Source organism: Miniopterus schreibersii, assembly GCF_964146895.1.
Source record: "Miniopterus schreibersii genome assembly, chromosome: 12".
In the NCBI taxonomy this organism is placed as follows: domain Eukaryota; kingdom Metazoa; phylum Chordata; class Mammalia; order Chiroptera; family Miniopteridae; genus Miniopterus; species Miniopterus schreibersii.
In genome coordinates, this window is record NC_138112.1 from 10461066 (window position 1) to 10482364 (window position 21299).

At 41.9% G+C, this 21299-nt stretch overlaps 1 protein-coding gene across 4 annotated transcripts in view; it reads right to left on the reverse strand.

The window, feature by feature from the left end:
• The window catches only part of ZC3H12C (zinc finger CCCH-type containing 12C), a 57126-nt gene extending 36145 nt beyond the window's left edge, over positions 1-20981 (reverse strand). Inside the window, exon 1 of one of the 4 annotated variants that reach the window (XM_081155185.1) lies at positions 20840-20981. Coding sequence is in view for 1 of the 4 variants with exons in the window: in XM_081155184.1 (XP_081011310.1) it covers positions 20328-20348 (21 nt within the window). In the remaining 3 variants the exon portion in view is untranslated. Of the gene's footprint in view, positions 1-8455; positions 8530-20287; positions 20434-20839 lie in introns of those variants that run through there. The other 3 variants (XM_081155184.1, XM_081155186.1, XM_081155187.1) reach the window with 3 other exon arrangements.
• Between the last annotated feature and the right edge of the window lie 318 nt (positions 20982-21299).

Consider the following 21299-nt stretch of genomic DNA (forward strand, 5'->3'; position numbering starts at 1 on the left):
AAGCCTCAGCAGCAAACCATGAGTCTCTGGTTCTCTGCTTTGTTTTCAAGGCTTTTTCCATAAGCTGGGCCCCTCCAGGCCCTGTAATCTTATCTCCCATTTCACCTGAGGGGAGGGTTAGCACAGGGAAAGCCACCTTAGGTGTCCTCTGGCAATGCCTCACCTTCCCAGATCACACCTGCTGTTCGAAGCCCCGCTCAAGGTTTACTCCATAAAACCTTGGACTAGCTCATATTTTTACTGCTGTCCAACTTCCTTTGAATGTCTGTAACACAAAGGGTCTGTACAGCATAATAAAAGCACTTATTTACAAACCAGGCTGTAAGCTTCTTGAGGGCAGAGCCATCATCCAAAAAAAAACCCCGACACATGCAGCAGTGTGCTGGTATCTAGAAGACATTTGAGTGAAAATTATGGCCAGTAAACAGGCTCCTGACAATAGGAATGCAGGCATTCACGTGAGCAAAAGTGCTCCCTGCTAGTTTTCCTCTTTTGTGACAGGGTGAGCTTATCAAAGGGCCCTCAGCTACCTGCAATGTCCGTGCAGCCCAGGGTCTGCCCTTGGGGCTGTTTGCTGCTCTGGAAGGGAGTGGGCTCAGGCCTCTCGGCGATGAGGTCTTTTCATGCAGTCTCCTCTCGCTTCAACTTCCCACCTAGAGTGGCGCCGGTTGAGGATGAGTGACGTGATGGGAAAGTCTGGAAAGAGGACTGTGGGCGCAAAGCCCAGACCCTCACTCACGCATCTCTCTTCAGGGTCCGCCCAGGTAGGTGCTCGCTAAGTGCAAGGCTGCTTTGCTCTCCAGCACTGCCTGACGCAGAGGGGTTAAAGCTTTCTAAGTTGGGGGTTCAATGTAACTGAGCTCTTCATGCTGTGATCTTAAGTCATGTTCTGCAATAATTCTATAAAAAAAAAAGTGCTGCTATTAATTTTGATGTCCACCTGCCTGGCTTCTCTATTTCTCAGCTGGTTCAGAGCTAAGGCAGGAAAAAGGGCCCCTCAATATCCTCGACAGTAAAGTTTTGTTAACGGTAAAGTTTTGTTATAAAGAACCATTAAGGGAAAAAAGTGATAAAAAGACTTACATACATTAACTCTGATAAGACTACTTTAAAAATACATATGAAGGGATAAAATTAAAAAAAAAGAAAAGAAAAATTCTGTAATAAAGATAAAATGCTTCTCAAAATAAAATTCATCGAGTTTGATTAATCTTCCAGTACCCTACCACTAAGAGCAGACAACCCTCACCAGTCTTTAGGGTTCAGGGACAGATACTAAATAAATCCACAAAAGCAGTACTTCTTCCCGGTGGCCTAAAAACAAGGAAACTTTTCTATAGTCATTTTAAGTGACAATATAACCCATATTCTTAGACTTCAACTATTTCCCAGTGATTAGCTTCCCATTTAGTATTTTAAAAAATTCATTAGACAAGCCTTTAAGCAGATTAGCTTAAATTCCTATAAAACTTGTACATACTCAAGGAACAAGGAGTCTTGGCAAAGGTCGGGAGTACAAGTCACACCCAAAGCGCTGATGTAACAGGTTACTATAGCAACTGATACTTGGGGGAGTAGTGGAGAGAAAATTCGTGAGAGAAAAAGGGCACACGTGATTCGAAACAAAGTAGAAAGCATGTGGTATCATCCACGTTAACAAGGCACAGTTATACTCAGTATAATTGAAATGCTGAGGAAAATCTGACAAAAAATGTGCAATTTTGTAATAAAGTACGTACAAGACATTCTTGGAATTATATCACAACTGGATGGTGGTTAAATGACACTGTATGTCGTCTGGTAATGTCAGTATTTACATTAGCGTGATCAAAGCCTAGTCAGAAGTCCTCTCTCCTGACACCCCTGCACTTCATTTCCCTCCTTCTCCTCTATGACACTCCCCACTTCCCCCCCAGTATGTGCGCCTATCTGCACATCACACCTTCAGGCTGCAGTAGCAGCTGGGGATGGGTGCAAGTCTTGTTCTTTAGGTGTTAAGTAGTTCTGCTTAGCAAACTAATTCAAAGCTCCTTGACCAAAAGCATTGTTAAAGTGAAACTGACAGATTTAGGCTATAAAGAATAATTGTACTAGATAGAATTAAAGTAGGGCTCCAGCCTCAGCAGTAATTGAGGGTCAACCCATGAACCTGGAGGTCACAGTTTGATTCCTGGACACATACCTGGGTTTCAGGCTCAATCCCCAGTAGGGGGCGTGCAGGAGGCAGCCAATCTATGTTGATGTTTCTTGCTCGTCGATGTTTCTCTCTCCCCCTCTCCCTTTGAAATAAATATATTTTTACAAAATAGGGCTCTATCATTAGGTCTGTCTGTTCTTGCTAATGGTCTAGAAGAGACTGTAATAGTAGTATACTAAATGGAAAGGAACTCAGGAAAACAAAGCATGGTACGCAAATAACACAAAAGGAACTGTCAACCAACTATGACCCAATAAAAGTTCTCTGTTAATTATAATTTGATCAAAATATAAGTTCTTATTAATGATCAAGATAGAAAATAGTTCCTTATGTAACAATTCTTGTAAGATGGGAAAACAAAATGCTTGAGTTAATACTTCCTATGGCCCTTGATTTTAGACAACTGTCCCAGGGTGCAAGAAACTGAAAAACACTGAGTAGCTGACAAAATGAACTTTTGTTGGAAAATATGCTCAGTGAAATTAGCACAAAAGTTTGTTAACAAAATTTTTCTTCAGAGAGTTCTATTCATGCCAGAGGGAGAGGTAATAACTCAGACATTAAATTTATTATTCTGAGCATTTAGGACAAGATCCCTTCTAAATACAAACCACCATATACTATAATTAGTTAAATCTAGAACATGAATCATCCTAAACAGCTGCCAATGCAATTCAATTATGAACTCGGATAGGGCAGGGACTCATGTTTTATTTTCTGATTTATCTGCAGCACCCAGCAGAGTGCCTGGCACGCACAGGCACTTAATAAATATGTGCTAAGTAAATGATGGCATTTCAGCATCGGGGCCAAAACCTCTTCTTCAGATTTATTTGTTCTCTACTTACTTTATATGACCTGCACTCCAGCCAAACAGTTTGGTTACACATTGGAATCATCGGGGGAGGTTGAAAACACAGGGCTTGGATTCCAGAGTTTAATCCTTAGACATTTATTTATTTTTTGGTCTGGGTGAAGCCTGGCCATACTCCAGGTTATTCTAATGTGTAGCCAAGTTTAAAAACACTGACTTAAAAGTTTCTTCTAAAACACCTTTCTCCACAGCTTCACATGTTAAAATCCTACCCATTATCATTAAAGATTCAGCTAAAAACCCAACTTTGCCATGAAAACTTTCCTGGTACACAGTTAAACTTACCTTTGGATTATTTAAGTTTTGCACAGGGCCCGACCTGACACGGTTAGGGTTTGATAAATAAGTCTGGGAGCATGATACATAGTAGAAACACAACAAACACTTATTAAAAGAATGATGGATAGTTGGTTCCCATTATTCATGGATTCTCTATTTGCAAATTTGCCTACTTAGTAAAATTTGTAACCCAAAATTAACACTCATGGTACTTTGGAGTCATTCTACAGACATGCCTGCGCAGAGAGGTAGAAAATGTGAGATGCCCAAGGCACATATCCTTGCTGAGGCTGAACAGAGTGAGGCTTTCCCTTCTTATCTCAGCTCTCCTACTGTAAACAAGAGTCCTAAAAAAGACTATTTAGTGATACTTTTTTGCATTTTTGTGCTTTTTGTTGGTGAATTTGCTGTTTAAATGGCCCCCAAGTGCTGAAGTGCTACCTATTTGTTCCTAAGAGCAAGAAGGCTGTGAAGTGGAGAAAATGTTAGGTAAGCTTTTGTAGACATTGATTACAGTGCTGCTGGTCATGAGTTCAGTGTTATGAATCAACAGTATCTATAAAATAAGGTGTAAACAGCAATACATGTACAACAGGGTGTACCAATTGGTGCGTGAAAATGTTTTGCCCTGTGGCTCACAAGAGCCTAATCCCGTGTTCCCTGTATGAGCAATTGTTCAGTATTTGCAGCAACTTTTAGAACATACCTACAATGAAAAACAAGAGTTGGCTGTAATTTCTCCCCCTTCAAAACTCTGAGAGATCTTATCTGCAAGTTTTAATACCAGTTTTATTCAGCAAATGGGATGCTCCTAGGGCCTGGCTCTGAGACTACAGCCAGAACAAAGCAAGTCCTTCCCCCACCAAGCTCAGAGCGTAGTGTGGGGTGGGGGAGAGAGAGAATATGAACAATAAATACACGTCAGGGGATGGAAATGCCACAAAACTTTCAACGAGGGAAGGCTTCTCCCGTAAGGTAGTATTTGTGCCCATATCTAAATGAAGTGAAAGGAGAGGTGCAGCAGGAAGAGGGAGGATTAGGGACAAAGCCCTGAGACTGAGTATGTTCCTGGGTCATCGAGGTGGCCAGTGTGACTGGCGGCAAGTGAGCAAGTGGCTGAGTCAGAAGGTGAGGTCAGAAAGGTAAGGTGAAGAGAAGCCAGGTCACGTAGAACTTTGAAGGGCAATGCTTCTCAAATTTTACAAAGCATCTAAAGATATGAGGATCTCGAAGATTCTGACTTGGGAAGTCTGGGGCGGGGTGTGGGATTTCCACATTCTAAGGAGCTCACAGCTGATGCTGTTGCTGTTGGTCCAGGGACCCTACTTTGAGTAGCAAGGTCACAGGCCACAGCAAGAACTTGGATTTTATTCTGAGGTGGGAAACCTTTGGAGGGCTTGAGAAGAGGAAGTGACATGACTCAATTTTATACTAATGTCTTATAAGCTTGGCCTACCTCCATACTTCCAATTGTGTTACATTGATCTTTACCTATTTCTTTGCCTGTACCATTAAAAACTGTAGATTTATAACATATTGGGTACCTTGCATGTGCAAATCTATCATTAGTTCTTCTCATTTTCATATTACCCTGGATGTTTTCGCATATGCAGTACATGCTTTCAGATACTTTAGAATTGTTCTGAAAAGTTTTAACTCAAAAGCTGTTGGGAGTTTGATGGAGTCTGTGCTGCAGTGATACCTGCTTAAAAAGCACTTCTGATTATATCAATCAAGAACAGTTTAAAATTTTCTCTAACTTTCAATATAGTTACCTAGATTTCTTAATGGGGACTTAGGAATTTCTTATTAAACTTGTCTTAAAAACATTTTGCTCTTGTGAATGGAGGGTTTTTCTTTCCCCATTATATTGAGGCTCTTGGGTTTCCAGGCATATAATAAAATCATCAGATTGTCTCTTCCTTATCAATGTTTGTATCTCTTGCTCCATACTTTTATCTCATTACACTGTAATATTAAATGACACTGATTATTTTGTGTTGTCCCTGATGCTAATGGGAATGCCTCTAGTGCTTTATTATTAAGCGTTATACTGATTGCTGGTTAGGTTGTGCACACACATAGATATACAACACACACACACACACACACACACATACACACACACCCCAACTTGGACAAATTTACCTCCCCATGCCTCAGTTTCCTCAGTTGTAAAAAATGTTTATTTTGAAATTTAATGAGCTAGTCAATGTAATTAGAACACTTGGAACAGTGCCGGGCATATACTAAACACTGAATAAGTGTTAGCTACATGAAATTATGTTTATATACATGTATGTATATGCACATATCACTATACAGTCTTTAAAAATCATGTACAGAAATATATTCTCCTCCTTCATGAGTTAAGAAAAAACCCTGAAATGTGGATTTCATTAAAATAATATAATAATTTTTTTCTTTGATTTAATATTGTGAAGTCTATTAACAGACTACCTAATACAGAAACATGACTACATTTTGGAAGGATTATACAAAGGCGGGCAAAGTAGATTTACAGTTGTATGTAGAACACAGAGTTTATTCTTATATTATTTATTCATTACTGTATTATTTTCCATATGAACAACTGTAAACCTAGGTTTGCTCACCCCTATATATGCTGATATTTCCCTAAAACTTTTTATATCAATAATTTTAAGATTAGATAGTCATTTTCTTCAACTTATTTGCTTTGCCACATTTGGGCACCACTATTCTGCTGACATTAGAAAAGGGATATGGTATTTCACCCAAACTTTTTCTCGTTGGCAAACCAACTGCCCAGTGTATGTACCAAAGGGAGCTAGACTAGACTGTAGACTGGGCCATGTGTTTCTACACAGGCACCATTATTTCTGATGTACTGGTATTCTGAAAAGTGTCCCTGAACCCTTAGTATAAATGTCAGGGTAGAGTTTACTCCAGCATGTGGTTCAAAGAAAAGACAACGAGCCAGAGGGAAATCCCGTAACTTAGGGATGTAGGAGCCAACACCTCACCCTGCAGCCCCCCTGCCAGCTAACCCAGTGACCAAGCACGCTGCGGGACAGCTCTGTCTCAGGTTGTTCAGCTATGAAGTGGAGGTAGTAACAACACCAACAGCAAAGGGTTGTTTTGAAGATCAAAGGAGTTAATATACATAAACTTAGAACAGTGCTTGGCACATAGTAAAGTGTTTTCTTTAAAAAGTTTGCACAGAAAGTACAATTGCAATACAAAAAAATAGAAAACCTCTTTTTCATGGTCTTATGTTCTCATTAACCTAATTCTAAAAGTTTTCTCTTTAGTATTAAATGGGAAAGAGTATGCAAAAAAAGAGGCTACTATGCAAGCAAAGGCTACAACTGTGTCCCATTAGCTCTTCTTACCACATGTTTATAGAACCAGACTATCAAATGACCTGGAGTTCAAATGCCCTATGCTAGGTCTTTGTTCATGAGCTTAACCATGTGAATTTTGTTAAATAATTTAGAATGTCTCTCAGAGGGAAAGGGTAATAACGTAAGTTTAGAAAAGCTAAACATACCTATCTTTTTTTGTAAGAAAAACTGACGACGTGTCATATAACACTTTAGCTACTGAGGGCAATTGGAAGGTAATGTGAGAAAGCTTAGTAAGGAACATGAGGATAAAAACGGTTAAAACCAGTGATTTAGAAAAAGTACATTGATCTGATGGTGGACAGGAGTGATGGGATGAGGGAGAAAATGGACAAATAGAAAATATAAGAGGACCTGAGAGGAAACAGTTTCTGGTGGAAAATGAGAAAACATTTCTTTGGGTTTAACAACCTAGATGGTGGATTGTGAGAAATTACTTAAAAATAAATGGCCGCAGACAAAGAGCAGCCATCTCTTCCCACCTCAAAAACATTTTAATTTCTAGGCACAGACTTTCCTAAAGTAATAAACTGGTACGCTTTTCAGAGTTATCTTCCTCCTAAGATCTTTGTTCTTAACTACTGAAAGATTAACTCCACGGTAGTTATCTCCCTTAAATAGTTGTTAACAAAATCTTTTATGTAAAGATTTTAATGGCTGAGGAATTTACTGACAGTAGTATCATTTAAACACAGAGTGCCTTGCTACTTACGGCATTTTTACACATGCTAGCTAGTAGACCAAATTTTATTTTAAAATTGTTTACAACTAATACATTTAATAAATAATACTCTGATGAAAGGCAGGAAAATAGCAGAATGATTACCCAATTGAAATAAGTGAGAGGTTAAGCTAGTATTCAATGAATTCACGTATTCACTCAAAAAAACATTTATCTGAATGCCTATGAGAAAGAAATAATGCTATGTGAGGAAGATGAGAGAGGTACCCACATAAATACAGCTGCTACCCTAAAGAATATAAAATTTATACTAGGGAAAGCAGACAAATGAATATCTATATAACACAGGGCATGTTGGAATTAATGCTGTTCATAGAGGTATGTCACCGACAAAGACAGTGGCTTAGATTTGAGAAGGTCCTGAGAGTTGACACTAAGCTAAGGACCGAATGATGGTGATGACATTCCTACAGACGCTGTGGTGCGCGTCTGTGCAGGGCGGAGATGGGGAGTGGGGTGAGGGAGGGAAACACAAGATTTTCGCCCGGAGCAACAAAATCATAGGCCCGGAGATGCGAGAGATGATAATATATACAGAATTACGTGGCCAGTTCAGGGAAAGTCTCGAACGCCACACTAGAGTTTCAACTTTGGTCTTGGGAAGCTATGGGAAGTTTTAAAAATAGGGAATGAAGTATTTCTACACCCATTTTAGAAGGTAATGGGGTACCGCTGAAGGCTTCTGAGAACGTTAATGACGTCTTTTTAAGTACTTTGAAAATGACAACTCCAACTGTATCAGTTTTGAGGAGGCAAGAAACTCAAAGAGGACAAGTTAGGAAGGTTTATCACAGTTCAAACCAAGGTGACTGGTACCTAAAATTATGCAGGAAAAAAAGAGAAAGAAATAAGAGACATGGGTGACAAAGTCCTACATACTGTTATTAATACTGGGTTCGTTGCTTACTTTCGTAATTAAGGGACAGGCCAAGTTTCATTTAGAGGATAGGAATATAAAGATGCACATCTTTTCTCACCCAGCAGCATAGGATGCCCAAATGCTATCCATGGACCCTTTGGGGAACTGCAGAATCCAGGCCCAAAACTCCTGCTTAAGAAAACGAAACCCTGGAAAGCCTGCCGAGGCAGAGGCGGGGGCACGCGAACTCTTCATGTTTGGCAGGACAGGGGTGTGGTGCAGACAGGCAGTTCTGGGCGGCTGGGGAGGACTGCGAGAAAGGGGCGCACGCCGGGCACGAGTGAATCACGGCGAGTGACTAAAGGACGAACCTCAGAGAAGCGCGGAAGGGCCCTTGGGGCACCCTCAGCCTCACAGCCCCCCGCGCCCCGACACCCGCGGGGCCGACAGTGGCGCCCGAGGAAGGCGCGGGGCGGCCCGCGGGCCCCAGGGCGCAGGGGGTCCCCGCGTGGCGCTGCTGCCCCCTCTCCTGCCCCACCTTCCACCCTCCTCCCCGGCCCCCAAGGCACCCGGGCTCGGGGCTGCCACCTGCCGGAGTAAAGGCGCCCGTCCAGGCGGCTCCTTCCAATCCCTCCCCACCGAAAACCAGGCTCCCAGTGACGGGTCAGTGCGGGTATCAGAGCAAGGATCAGACAAACGCCAGGTGTGGAGGACTCCAGAGGAAGGGGGTGACCACCGCAGGGACAGCGTGCGGAGCCCAGGGAGGCAGACGACGAGAACCGGGGCGCAGGGGGGCAGCCCGCCCAGCCCAGCTCCCTCCGCGAGGGCCCGACCCAGCGCGTTTCCTAAGCAAAAGGCTACTGGGCAGCAAAGATTTGGCAATTAAATAAACTAGTCTTCAGAACCAGTCATTCTCAAGTAAGTAAATGGTCATTTTATTTTCGATTATAATTCTGATTATCTTTTTAAGAGTTAATACAAAAAGTTGAGGTAGAGGCCATCAGGCACTGAGAAGAAAATTGTTTCAGAATTTTGATCAAATGTAAATCCATGTTGAACTGTCCTATTTCGGGTGTTTATGATCAAATAAGTACCTAATTAAAATGCACATAAAACTTAAGTACTCATTTGCTAGCAAAGTAGGAAATAAACACTTATGATCCACCTGTCATTCCGAGGGACGATCGGGCCCAAGACTCAGCACCCGACAGCAAGCCTGCCAGACTGGCACCGGCTCCTGGCTGTCACTCAGGAGCTGCACAGCGCCTTCCCCACCGGCCTCTGCACCAGGCTCCTGGCTGTCAGTCAGGAGCTGCACAGCGCCTTCCCCACCGGCCTCTGCACCAGGCTCCTGGCTGTCAGTCAGGAGCTGCACAGCGCCTTCCCCACCTGTGTCTGCGCTCAGGTGCCCTCCCAGCACACACACGGGAGGGTCTCCCAGCTACGCTGCAGCTGCCAACCTGGCACTGCTTCCCAGCCACCGAGGCCAGCAGCCAAACCTCCTGCTTCAACCAAACGCACAAAATTAACTTGATGACATTTTTTTCTTATAAGCAGATTCCTGATGTTTTTTCAAAACCATACTTTAAACATACACTACCTATACTCTGAATCTAGTCTTATTCAAACCTCCTTTTTTTCAAATCCTCACCAGAGGGTATTTTTCCCATTGCCTTTTCAGAGTGGGGGAGAGAGAGAAACATTGATGTGAGACAGATCCACTGATTGGTTGTCTCCCCAAAGCGCCCTGACAGGGGCCAGGGATCGAGCCTGCAACCGAGGTACATACGTGCCTTTAACCAGAATCGAACCTGAGACCCTTCGGTCTGCAGGCCGAGGCTCTAACCGCTGGGCCAAACCTTCCTTCTGAATAGGAATGTTCCCTGCTGATGTTCTTACTCAAAAGGGAGTTTTCAAAGACTTGAGGACCAATCAGAGGATCTCTCTTTAAGGTAATCAAAGACCTGGTAGAACACTGAAAAATAGGGAACTTAATGGGAAAAAAAGGCAGTAATTTGAAGCATTTTTTTCTTTAGAAAAAAAAAATTTGGTTAATTTTCTTACAGGAATTACTAGAATTGGCACATTCTCCATTTTCAAGAATGCGGAGTTAATTCCTATAATTCTGCTATTTCTCTTGGCTGGTTTATTCATCCACCCATAACCAGGTCAGGAAAGAAAGAGTTAATCTCCCCCCCCCACCCAAGCTTTACAATCCTGGGGGTGAAAGTGGGAAGTATTTGGAAGAGGCGCTCTGAAATACGAGTAAACTGGTCAAGAGCATGAGGAGGGTCATGGAGGAACCACAGCTGCTGGCTCTTCCAAACCCCAGGGAATGCTAGGAAACACGCAGAAGGGAGAACACCAGGGCTAAGAGGTGTGGAGATCTACAAGCAGAGAAATTCTGTTCAAGGAACTCAACTACTTTTAAAGCACACTGGGCAATCAGCTTATTTGTGAAAGCTCCATCATTCTATCCACAAAGATGACAAAAAGCTCTGGCAATCCAAAGCATTAGATTTACTTCTCTTATCAACAGGCCTTATATAATGATGCTGGCATTAAACTCCAGGATATAAAGTATTTAAACAACAATAAAAATGACCCTTACATCTCAAGTACTCAAATCATTCACTATGAGTTGCTTGACTTCAAATTTGAGATACAGACATGCATTTGTGCTAGACCAACTCAAACCAGCAGAATGGAAACATATTCTGACCATGACATAAAAAATGAGAAAATAGCAGAGAGCTAAAAACAAATTTTAACACCCCACCCCCAAACCCAGTATCTGTAAATTAAAACTCTCTTCCAAATAACTCTGTAAAGAAAAATTAAGAATAAAATTATGGACATTTAGAAATGGATGACAATAAAATTGTAACCTGTAGAAGATAGAAAAACAAATACTCAAAGAAAAATAATAGTGTAAATGTATTTAATAAAAAACAAGAAATAAAGGAACTTAACATTTAAAATGGAAAGGTTAAAATGAGCAAACAAACCAAAGTAAAGTTGGGCAAGGAAATAAAATTAAAAACAGAAATAAATTAGGAAGATGGTCGTAACACTGAAGTGGGGAAGATTTGGAAAGATAAAAATTCTGTGTAAGGTCATTTTCATTTCAGATACCAATAGCTATCCAAGGGGGGCTGTCCACAAGACAGTGTGTAAAAAAGAGAAATCAGGATTGGAGATAGAAATTTGGTAGTCATCAGCATGTAGATGGTACTTAAAAATTTAGTATTGGATGGATGGAAAACTGTAGAAAAAGGAAGAGACATCAGAACCAAAATTTTGTTAACAGGATAGGAAGACACTACCTAGATTCACATATAACATATTTTCTTATAGTATACATTGCTATGCTTAATCATTTTAAAAAACATGCTAAATTAGGACATCCGTACAAAAACTACTTAAAAATCTCATGATACCACAAAGTGGTCTTCCTGATGGCCTCCAAAAAGTTCAATTTCAGTAGCACTGTCATTGTGGGAGTTTTAAATGATTTCAACCTTTTTTTTTTTTTGGGGGGGGGGGACAGTTTTCAAATAGTGTTCTGAAAGATGCCTAAGAGGCTGACTAAGGAGGGCATTGGGACCTTGATTCTGAGACCTCATTTGAAAACAGTTTTATTCCAGGGAGCAAAACTGTTTCATTTACTTTTGCTAATATTTTATAAATGATGTAACAATAGTGAAAAGAAGAGTATAGGTCTCAAAGTTTATATCACTGAGACAAGGACATGATCTTTAAGTGGGCTGAAAGCAGTAAATTTCAGCACTTAAACTTCATATTCAATTAAACAGTCAAATAATGAAAAAATATTTTTACAGATATGTCTAAAAGATTCTTAGGAATTTAATGGAAACTTCTCATAGTATGCACATCTCTTTTAAAGTTTCTCACATTTACTTTTTATAGATATTTTCAGGAATGTGTGTATAAAAGCAGGGGAAACCTGTGTTAGAAAACAACAACCACCAGAACTTAAAAAATAAAATACCAAGGAGGAAGTCACACTAAAATAAGAATTAAGCCCAAATGACAACTATTACTACTGTTCTCTGATTTAACCAATGCAATAAGACAAGAAAAAAAGAATTACAATATTGAAAAAATTCATATTATTGGGTCACTATGATATATCTTGAAAATCAAGAGACTTAACTAAAAAAGTATTGGACTAAGTCCTTTAATTTAATTAACAGTATATAAAAGTTTATTAAAGGTAGATGGGTATTTAAAAAATAACTTTCTTTTATACCAGCCACTACCAGGTATAAAATATAGGTATATGAAGTATAAAATATGAAGGAAAATCTTTCTTTTAAAAAAAATGTTTTTATTGATATTTTAGAGAGAGAAAGGGAGAGGGAAAAGGGGGGAGGGGGAGAGAGAGAGAGACATCAGTGAGAAACATCATCAATCAGCTGCCTCCTGCATGCCCCCTAGTGGGGAGTCGAGCCTGCAACCCAGGCATGTGCCCTGACCTGGTATCCAACTGGCAACCTCTAGGTACATGGGACGACTCTCAACCAACTGAGCCACACTGGCTGGAGGGGGGGGGAATCTCATTCTTAATAAATCTCATTCTAATATCTCTCAAAGACTTAAGTGCTTCAATTATACATTATCGATTAATCTCCACACCATGATATTATATGGTATTACCATCATAACAGGTACTATTACCACAATTCTACAGACAAAGCAGCTAAGGCTTAGGGAAATTAAGAAATTTGCCCAAGATCACATAGCCAGTAAGTGTTAGAACAGAACTCAAACTCAGTCTCTTGGATACTACAGAATAGGCTTCTCAGCACTATTATGCTCATTCTTGTCAATCAAAAGAACGAAGACAGGTTTGTGTGGGAAAATGGTGATAAGAGCAGAGAACGGATACTCTTGTATTGCTGATAAGAATATACATTGGTGCAACTTTTCCAGAAGACAATTTGCATGGTCACATATAGGAATTTGTTAAAAAATATATTCATCAGTGTCTACAAAGAACTATATACGTGTACATTTATCACACTGTTCTTTAACAACAAAAACTTGTCACATTCTAAATACTCAACAATATGAACTTGATTAAATTGAAGTACTTGAATATGTTGGAAAGTCATTCAGCCAATAAAACTAATCTTTTAATAGTATATTTAATGACATAGGAAAACATGGTATGTTTGAACAAACAGAATGAAACTACATATTCATGTAATTTTTAAATAGGATGGGTATATTGACTATGATTTTAAAAAATGAAACCACTGATACCAAAACTTTAAGTTATATCTCTAGGTAAGAACTATAGATGCTTTTCACTATCATTTTATACTTTTTCTGTATCTGAAAATGTGATAAAATGAAGCAGTCAACATAATAGAAATGCAGTTTAGAAAACATTTCCCCTATTTAAAAACTATTTTTTCCTATGTATGATATTGCTAATTTTAACATACTTTATGCCCATGATTTTTATGTTACTTAAGGCATTTTTCTCTCTTCATAAAAACAGAAATAATACCTACTTTATAAAAATAATTTATTGCACATTTGAAGCTTTTTAGAGCTGTGCTAATCATTGAACATTACAGCAAAGTTCCAAAAAGTATCTAATACATAATCATCAACTAAGTGGGGCAATCAAAGAAAATGATGACTTAAAGACAAAACAAAAACATCTAAGTCAACAATGAGGAAGCAACTTCAATTATTTCGGGAAACCTGCTCCCTTTAAGTGGACAAAAAAGCTAAGATCTGAAGCAGAGAAGTCACAGAACAGGATAAAATTAAGCCCACAAAATTCTGCATAGGAAATGAGTACAGATGACGAAGAACAAAAACTAATTTTAGCTTCGCCCTAAAAGAAGTAATAGGCTTGAAGGCCTTTTGAACAATCTGAAACACCTGGCATTAAAAGCAGTAACAGAAAACTTGATTTTATAGAAAATTTATATCTGGTAATCCCAATTACTCCTCACAGTTAGGAGCCAGTGAATAAGTAGAAAGAAAAAATAAAATTTCTGTCCAATCCAATTGATACTGTTAAATCATTTTTTAATACTGAGTGCCCTCTATGTGCCAGGAGCTTTTACACTTATTGTCTTGAAACAACAAAAACAGCTTTGCAAAGTGCATAGTGTTTGATGGATGAAAAATCAAAGAGAAACTTGGTCTCGCCTAGGATCACAGCCAGGGCAACGCTGGGACTCAAACCTAGGTTTAGCTGATTTCAGAGGCTCTACCTGCTCTCTCTATACAGTACAATCTTTCAGTTCTGCAACCTAGACTATCTGAGTATCCTAAAAGCCTTTTTAATCACTGCCTAAATACTTTTATTTTGGACATAATATTAGCTGTGGTTATACAGTTTCAAAGCCCACAGCAGATATCTGCTGCATATTAGAAGGAGGGAGTGACAATGTCAGCAAGGAACAGCTAACATCGAGAAAACACCAAAAATCATTGAATCATTGATATAAATCAAAATAAATCATGGAGTCCTGTTGCCCATCTTTAAAAAAAAAAAAAAAGCATGATAAGTACTGCTATTTTAGGATAAATCAGAAATCTCAGTAACATCAGTAAGGTTAATATCTCTAGGCATGAGCTCCATCACCTGGAAGATAGGCAAAACAACAGTGTAAACTACAGAATTGTTATAAACCCAAATTAGGCAATGTAAATGCTTAATATTATGCCTGGTATCGTACTAATGCCCAATAAACATTAGCTATTATTATATTTCATATTAAGTGAAATTACAGGCCACATATTACTTGAAGGTAGGAAAATATAATGCATGTTGTACACATTCTTCCATTTAAAATTGTTAAAATGTTTTGCTCTTGAAAGCCTTTAAAGACTAACTTTTTAGAAAATTCACGTTCATAATATCCTTCCCCAGTTAAGTGGGGTAGATAAGGCTAATTATATTTTACAAGGCAAACGTGTACGGCCCCTTAAGAAATCACATTATGTATTCTAATTAAAAAATGTTTAGGTAGCAACAGTTGTGTTATCTGCTCTGCATTATTGTGTCCCATCTCTTAACCATGTACTGACTTCTGTTCATCCTACCCACAACAGCTGATTATTATTATTTAAAGTACTATCTGGCCTTTAACAATAAAAACACATTCATGAAGTTTTCTACCTGTGCCAAACTCTGTAAAAGACTGGGACGACAGAGTCCTTACCCTCAGGGAGGCTAGAGACTATGAACAAGATAAGAAAAAATCCTACGCATAGTATAAGGAACTGTTGTCGACATTTCATATTATCAGTTAATGCTTATGATGTAGGTAGTATTTTCTCTGTTTTCTAGATAAAGAGCAGAGACACAGCAGAAAAGAAATAAGAAACAAAGAAGAAACAGTTAAATATCACTAAAAATGCAAGTGTTGTGGAAAATATGCAGTATTTTGAAAGTACAGGGAGTAAGCAAATAATTTTGCATGAAACTGGGGAATTAGGAAATGCTTATATTGTTTTACTTTAAAACCCAAGTGAAAATCCTATAAAGTACAACTACAGGAATAAAAAATTGTTAGGAAAATATTTATCAAAATATTTACAGAAGTTATTTCTGGGTAATGAGATTCCAGAGGGCTTAATTTTCTTTTTACTTTGCTTTTTCTTAATCAACTTGTACTACTTTAATAATTTAACATATAAGTTGGAAAAATATTTAAATTAGGTATTGAAGCTCATCTAAAAAATTGTTAAAATTTTAAAAGTTAATACTTAGTGCATTCAAACACAGTATGCAATCAGCACTCTCACTCTTTGCTAATGGGTGTGTATTTATCAGCACAATTTTTCTGGAAAGCTTTTTGGCATAAAAAACCTTAAAACTTACTTATTATCTTGTGTGATTACTTCTAGGAATCCATCCTAAGAACACAGATGCAGAAAAAAGTTTCTTTACTGGGATATTCAATTTAATATTAAAATGTTGGCAAAAGAAACCCAAATGTTAACTGAAATAGAAGAATGATTAAATAAAATGACATGTTCCTAGGAAGAAAATGTTTGAAATATTTTTAATGGCATAAGAAAATCCTTATTGTATGTTAAAAGGGGAAGGGAAGGTGGGATACAAAGCTCTATGAAAAGTATAATTCCAATTATATAAGAAAAAGATGTATCTTTTAAGAAACAAACTCCCAAGAAAGATGATTCCTTTATCTTATATAAACCTCACAACAACAGATACATTTATGAACATGTATTAGGTTCCAGAAACCTCAATATTTGGTTAAAACAGGGACTCCGCCTAAGTTGGAACTCTCGCTCTGCCATTAACTGTGAGACCCATCAAGTTATTTAACCACATTGTGGTTTGGTTTCCTCATCAAAAAAAAAAAAAAAAAAAGAGTAATAAAATACTTCTTCATAGGCGTGTAGTAAGTATTAAATGCATTAATACAGATGGAACACTTAGAACAGCAAGGATAAGTTATTAGTCTTAAACCACAACAGAGTAACCCAAGTGAGATCTAAGCTGAGGCGTGAATAGCAAGGTGGAGCCAGGCAAAAGGTGAGGGGAGCTGGGGGGGGAGGGGGGGTTAACCCTTAGCCACTTGATAATCTTAAAAGCAGAATACTCTGAATGTTCAGAATGTGCTTGTGGGCTTTGCTTTAGGCTAGCTCGCTGAGCATAAGAATTAAGGTCAGTGTTGTGATGGAAAATCATATATACTATGCTTTATGGGTGGCTACTCCCTATTTTCATTTTTAAAAAGTAAAACAATCCTCTGTCAGATAGAAAAATTAAAGAGAGAAAATCATACTGAATGACCAAGATATTGAGTATATTTTGGGATGAAACAGATTTTTAAAAATCACATTCTCAATTGTTGATCATTTCCCTGAACTGTAAATAGTGATACAGCAGCAATGATAACGTTTTTGATGAATCTCAACATTATAGGTTTGCCAAGGCATAAGATTTTATATGTTGTAGGTTCATGAGGCATATTAACACTTAAAAAACAAGAAAAGCTTTTAGAAAATTTGGTACATTTGAGATCCAACCCTAGAATCTCAATATTTTTGGTTTAAATTTAGAATCCTGATTTAATAAATTTTTGTTATTTACTGACCTTGTTACTTAATATTTCTCTTTCCAAAAACTATACCCCCAAAACTATCTTTGCCACCTTAATCACCCACTATTCCCATTACCCACTGAATGCCCTGAACACAATAGGCCACCCAATCCCTGCTTTCCTGCCAGGGTCCCTTGACTCCATTCATTTAGAAATGACTCGCACAAAGCTCTACCTACAGGCACACCTCATTTTACTCTGCTTCTCTATTGTGCTTCACAGAGGTTGCTTTTTGTTTTACAAATTGAAAGCAAGACCCTAGCCTGAAAAAAAAATTACCACTGGCTTTATTGCGATGGTATGGAAAGGAACCTGCAATATCTCTGAGGTGTGCCTGTACCTGAATCCTACCTTTGAGGCCTGCCATGCGGCCTTCCCCAGTTCCCTCCTGTCACGGAGGACATTTGATCTAGCATTATGCTCTATCTGGTTATAATCTCCTTTTACAGGTCAGGGGATTCACATAGCACCTAGATGATACTAAATAATTATTAGCTGAGGGAATAGTTTACCAGTCTCAAAAGAACAGTAACTACAGATTAGTTTACAATCCTAAATTCTAACACCGAAAGAATAAAAACCCCCTACTTCACAACTTGCTTGTTTCTTTAAAACTGCAATCAAATCAGAATGAAAGAATTCTTCTGGATTTATGTACAAGGACGACGAAAAACATGAAAGGTATAAAATGATATAAAAGGGTATAAAATGGCATAAAAAGCTATAAAATGATAGCAACTTTTATATGTGATAGAAAATAAAATTAACGTCCAAACTATTGTGGTCAGCTAGAATGAAGACAAGGTAACCCAGCTATAGAATGAAAAACATTTAAAAAAAATACAATTTCCATTAACCACTTGGGGTACAATTTGGTGGATATAATCCATAAAAACATAGCTCCAGAGAAGCCATTAATATAAAGGATATCTTTATTAGTCTGGTAATTAAAACAACAGTGTTGTAAAAGGAAGTGACTAATAAAAACTTTCATCAGCATACAAACATTCCAAGTTTGTTTCCTATCCTTTAATATTTTCCATTATAATAAAGTAGTTTCATTAGACTTTCATTATTAAATGCAGGCTAAAAAATACTGGCTTTTTTGTTGTTGTTTTGTTTAGAAGTTCATTTTACTTCACTTACAGTGTTCAAGTACTTTTGTGATGACCAGATGCTAGAGGCAGAACTGCAACTTACTTTGAAAAGGTAAATAGTCAAATAAACATTTTGAATTATAGACAGTTACCAGACCATTCTGATAGTTCTAGGGTAGCTTCAAGTAGACAGATTTTAGGAAATTTAAAATAAGAATGTCAAATTGGAAGAAAGCAGGTGAAGAGAGAGGAAAGTCTGAAATAGGCATCTTCTTCAGGTTATCAAACTACGATAATTTCACAAGTATCTGCTTCTGCTATTTTTATATTCAAATATCAGATAACACTAATATTAAAAAATTACTAAAATTAATTGTATATTGTAAGTGATCAAATAAATGGAAGTGTTACCCACTGAACCCTAAATATATTAACAGTTTAAAAATACAAACATTTGTGACCTCTTGTGGTTCTTGGAAAATCCAAAAAATAGGTTTGAGGCACAGCCACTGTTTTCTGTTTATAACATGTACTAGGAAAAATATGATGAAATAAGTGAAGAAATGAAGTACTTTCCCAAATTTCTAAATATACAGTTCTTAGCCCGAAGTACTTCTGCACCTATTGGAAGATGGTTAGAAATATATAAAGGATCTGAATCAACAAGGGCCTCAGGGGCCTGGGGATATTCCCACACAGTCTTGCATCCGGTAGGAAAACCTTCCCTAAACCTGAGTTAGCATTTCACCTCTTAATCCCAAAACACGGGGCACACCCCAGGATTGTTATCGATTACCCCAAAGGCAGGAAGCTCAGCTAGAGTCAGCTGTCCTTAGAGCCTAAGGCTGTGTTTTAAGGAATTTAAAGGGGGCGAAGGATGAGGCCGTTGAGGGCAGAAAAGCGGGACTCAAGCCCCCAAGTTGTACGTGTCACACGGCTTTGGACGGAGTTAAAAGCGCAGCGGCCGGGCTCAGGCACGCGGGGTGGCGGCGGGAGTGCGGGCGGCGCTGCGGGCCGGCGAGGGGCCAGCTGGGAGGGTGTCCGCGCCGGCCTGGGCGCGGGGCCGGGTGGGCAAGGAGAGCCGAGGGCTGGGGCTGGCGGTGTCGGCCGGTGCCGCACCCACGAGCGCGCGAGGCGCCGAGCCGCAGGAGCAGGGCTGCGGGTCCGTTTCCATCGGCGGCGCCGAGCTCGCCTCCATGTTCGGCGGCCGTGCCCCGGGGCGGCCGGGACTGGACCGGCGCCCTAGGCCGCGGGGCCGAGGAGACCGGCCTCGCCGCGCCCCGGATCCCGGCGGCGCTGCGCCGAGGACGGGGAGGATGCGCTCGGCTTTCCTCTCGCCCCACCCGAGCCCCGGGGGCCGCGGGCGCCCAATGACTCAACCTCCCGGCGTCCGACCCGCCCGGGCCTGGAGGTCGCCGGCGCCGCCTCTCCCGCCCCAGCCCCGCCGCCCGCGCTCCGGCGCGGCCTCCCGGCCCGCGTCCCTCCCCTCGCCCGCTCCCTCGGGACCGAGCTCGCCGCGGTGGCCCCTCCACCCCTTCCCGAGGCACAAACCTGGGGACCGCTACCCGGCATGGCCGACCGCGCGACGGAGCGGCGAGCGGCGCGGGGCCGCAGCGACAGCGGCCCCCTCGGCTCGGCTCGGCTCGGCTCGGCCCGGCCCGGCCCGCCCCGCGCGCCTCCCCCGGCCGCGGCCCCGCGCCCCCCGCTCGGGCTGGCACCACTCACCCGCACGCGCGCACGGCCTCGGCCGCGTTGCTCAACCTACTTGCAGTGTCTCAGCGGCCATCACAGCCCGTCCCGGACGCGGGCGGCCCCGGGGCCCCGGGCCGCTCTGCCTCCGCCCTGGGCCGCAGCGCCGCTGCTAGGGCGCGGGGCGAGCGGGAGGCTCCCCCATGCCGGCCGCCCGCCCGCCGGCCCCCCGCCGGCCCGGCTCAGGCGCGCCGCCCGCGCCGCTGCTCCGCGGGCGCCAGCGGACCCGGCTCGCCCGCCTGCCCGCTCCGCCTCGACCTCCCGCCGCCGCCGCCTCCGCCCCTTCCCTCGTTCCCGTCTCCCTCGCCGCCTCCCGGGCCGCGGCTGGCAAACCAGCACCTGCTGCTGGAGATCACCGAGAACTGAAACAGGAAACCCCGAGCCAAGGGGAAAACCCGGGAGGCGTGGAGCGGGGTGAGGGGAGCCGCCGGAGCCCGTCAGGCTCGCCCCGGCCGCGGGGGCTGCCCGGCGCCCCCGCCCCCGCCCCCCGCGCCCCTTCCCGAGCCCGGCCCGGCGCCGCGTCCCCACCTCGCGTCCGCGCTCCCCCAGCCGCGGCCGGGGGGGCGCGGGTCCGGGCGGCTGCGCCTTCCCCGCAGGTCATCCCTGGGCAGTCAAGGGAATCGAGGCCGCCTTCTTAGGGCAACTTTCCCCCGGCGGTTCGCTTATTATCAATGCGCCGCGGCGAGGAAAACCCACGGCGGTCATTGGCCAGGCCGAGGAGGGAACTTAAACAAATGAAGCGGCCGGCGCTCTTCCAGGGGAGGGGCTCCTTTCGGGAAGGAAGGTGGCCCGGCTGGAAGCGGCCGGGGGTCCGAGTGGGCGTCGCGCCGGGGACGAGTCCAGGTCCCCTTCGGGAGGCGGGCGGGGGGTGGGGGAGGCGGCCGTGGCGCGGACTCGGGCTCCCGCGCCGCGAGCGCGGAGGCCCTGGGGGCGGGGGCTTCCGACCGGACCGCACGGCGGCCCGCGCCCAGGCCAGCCGCCCGGACAC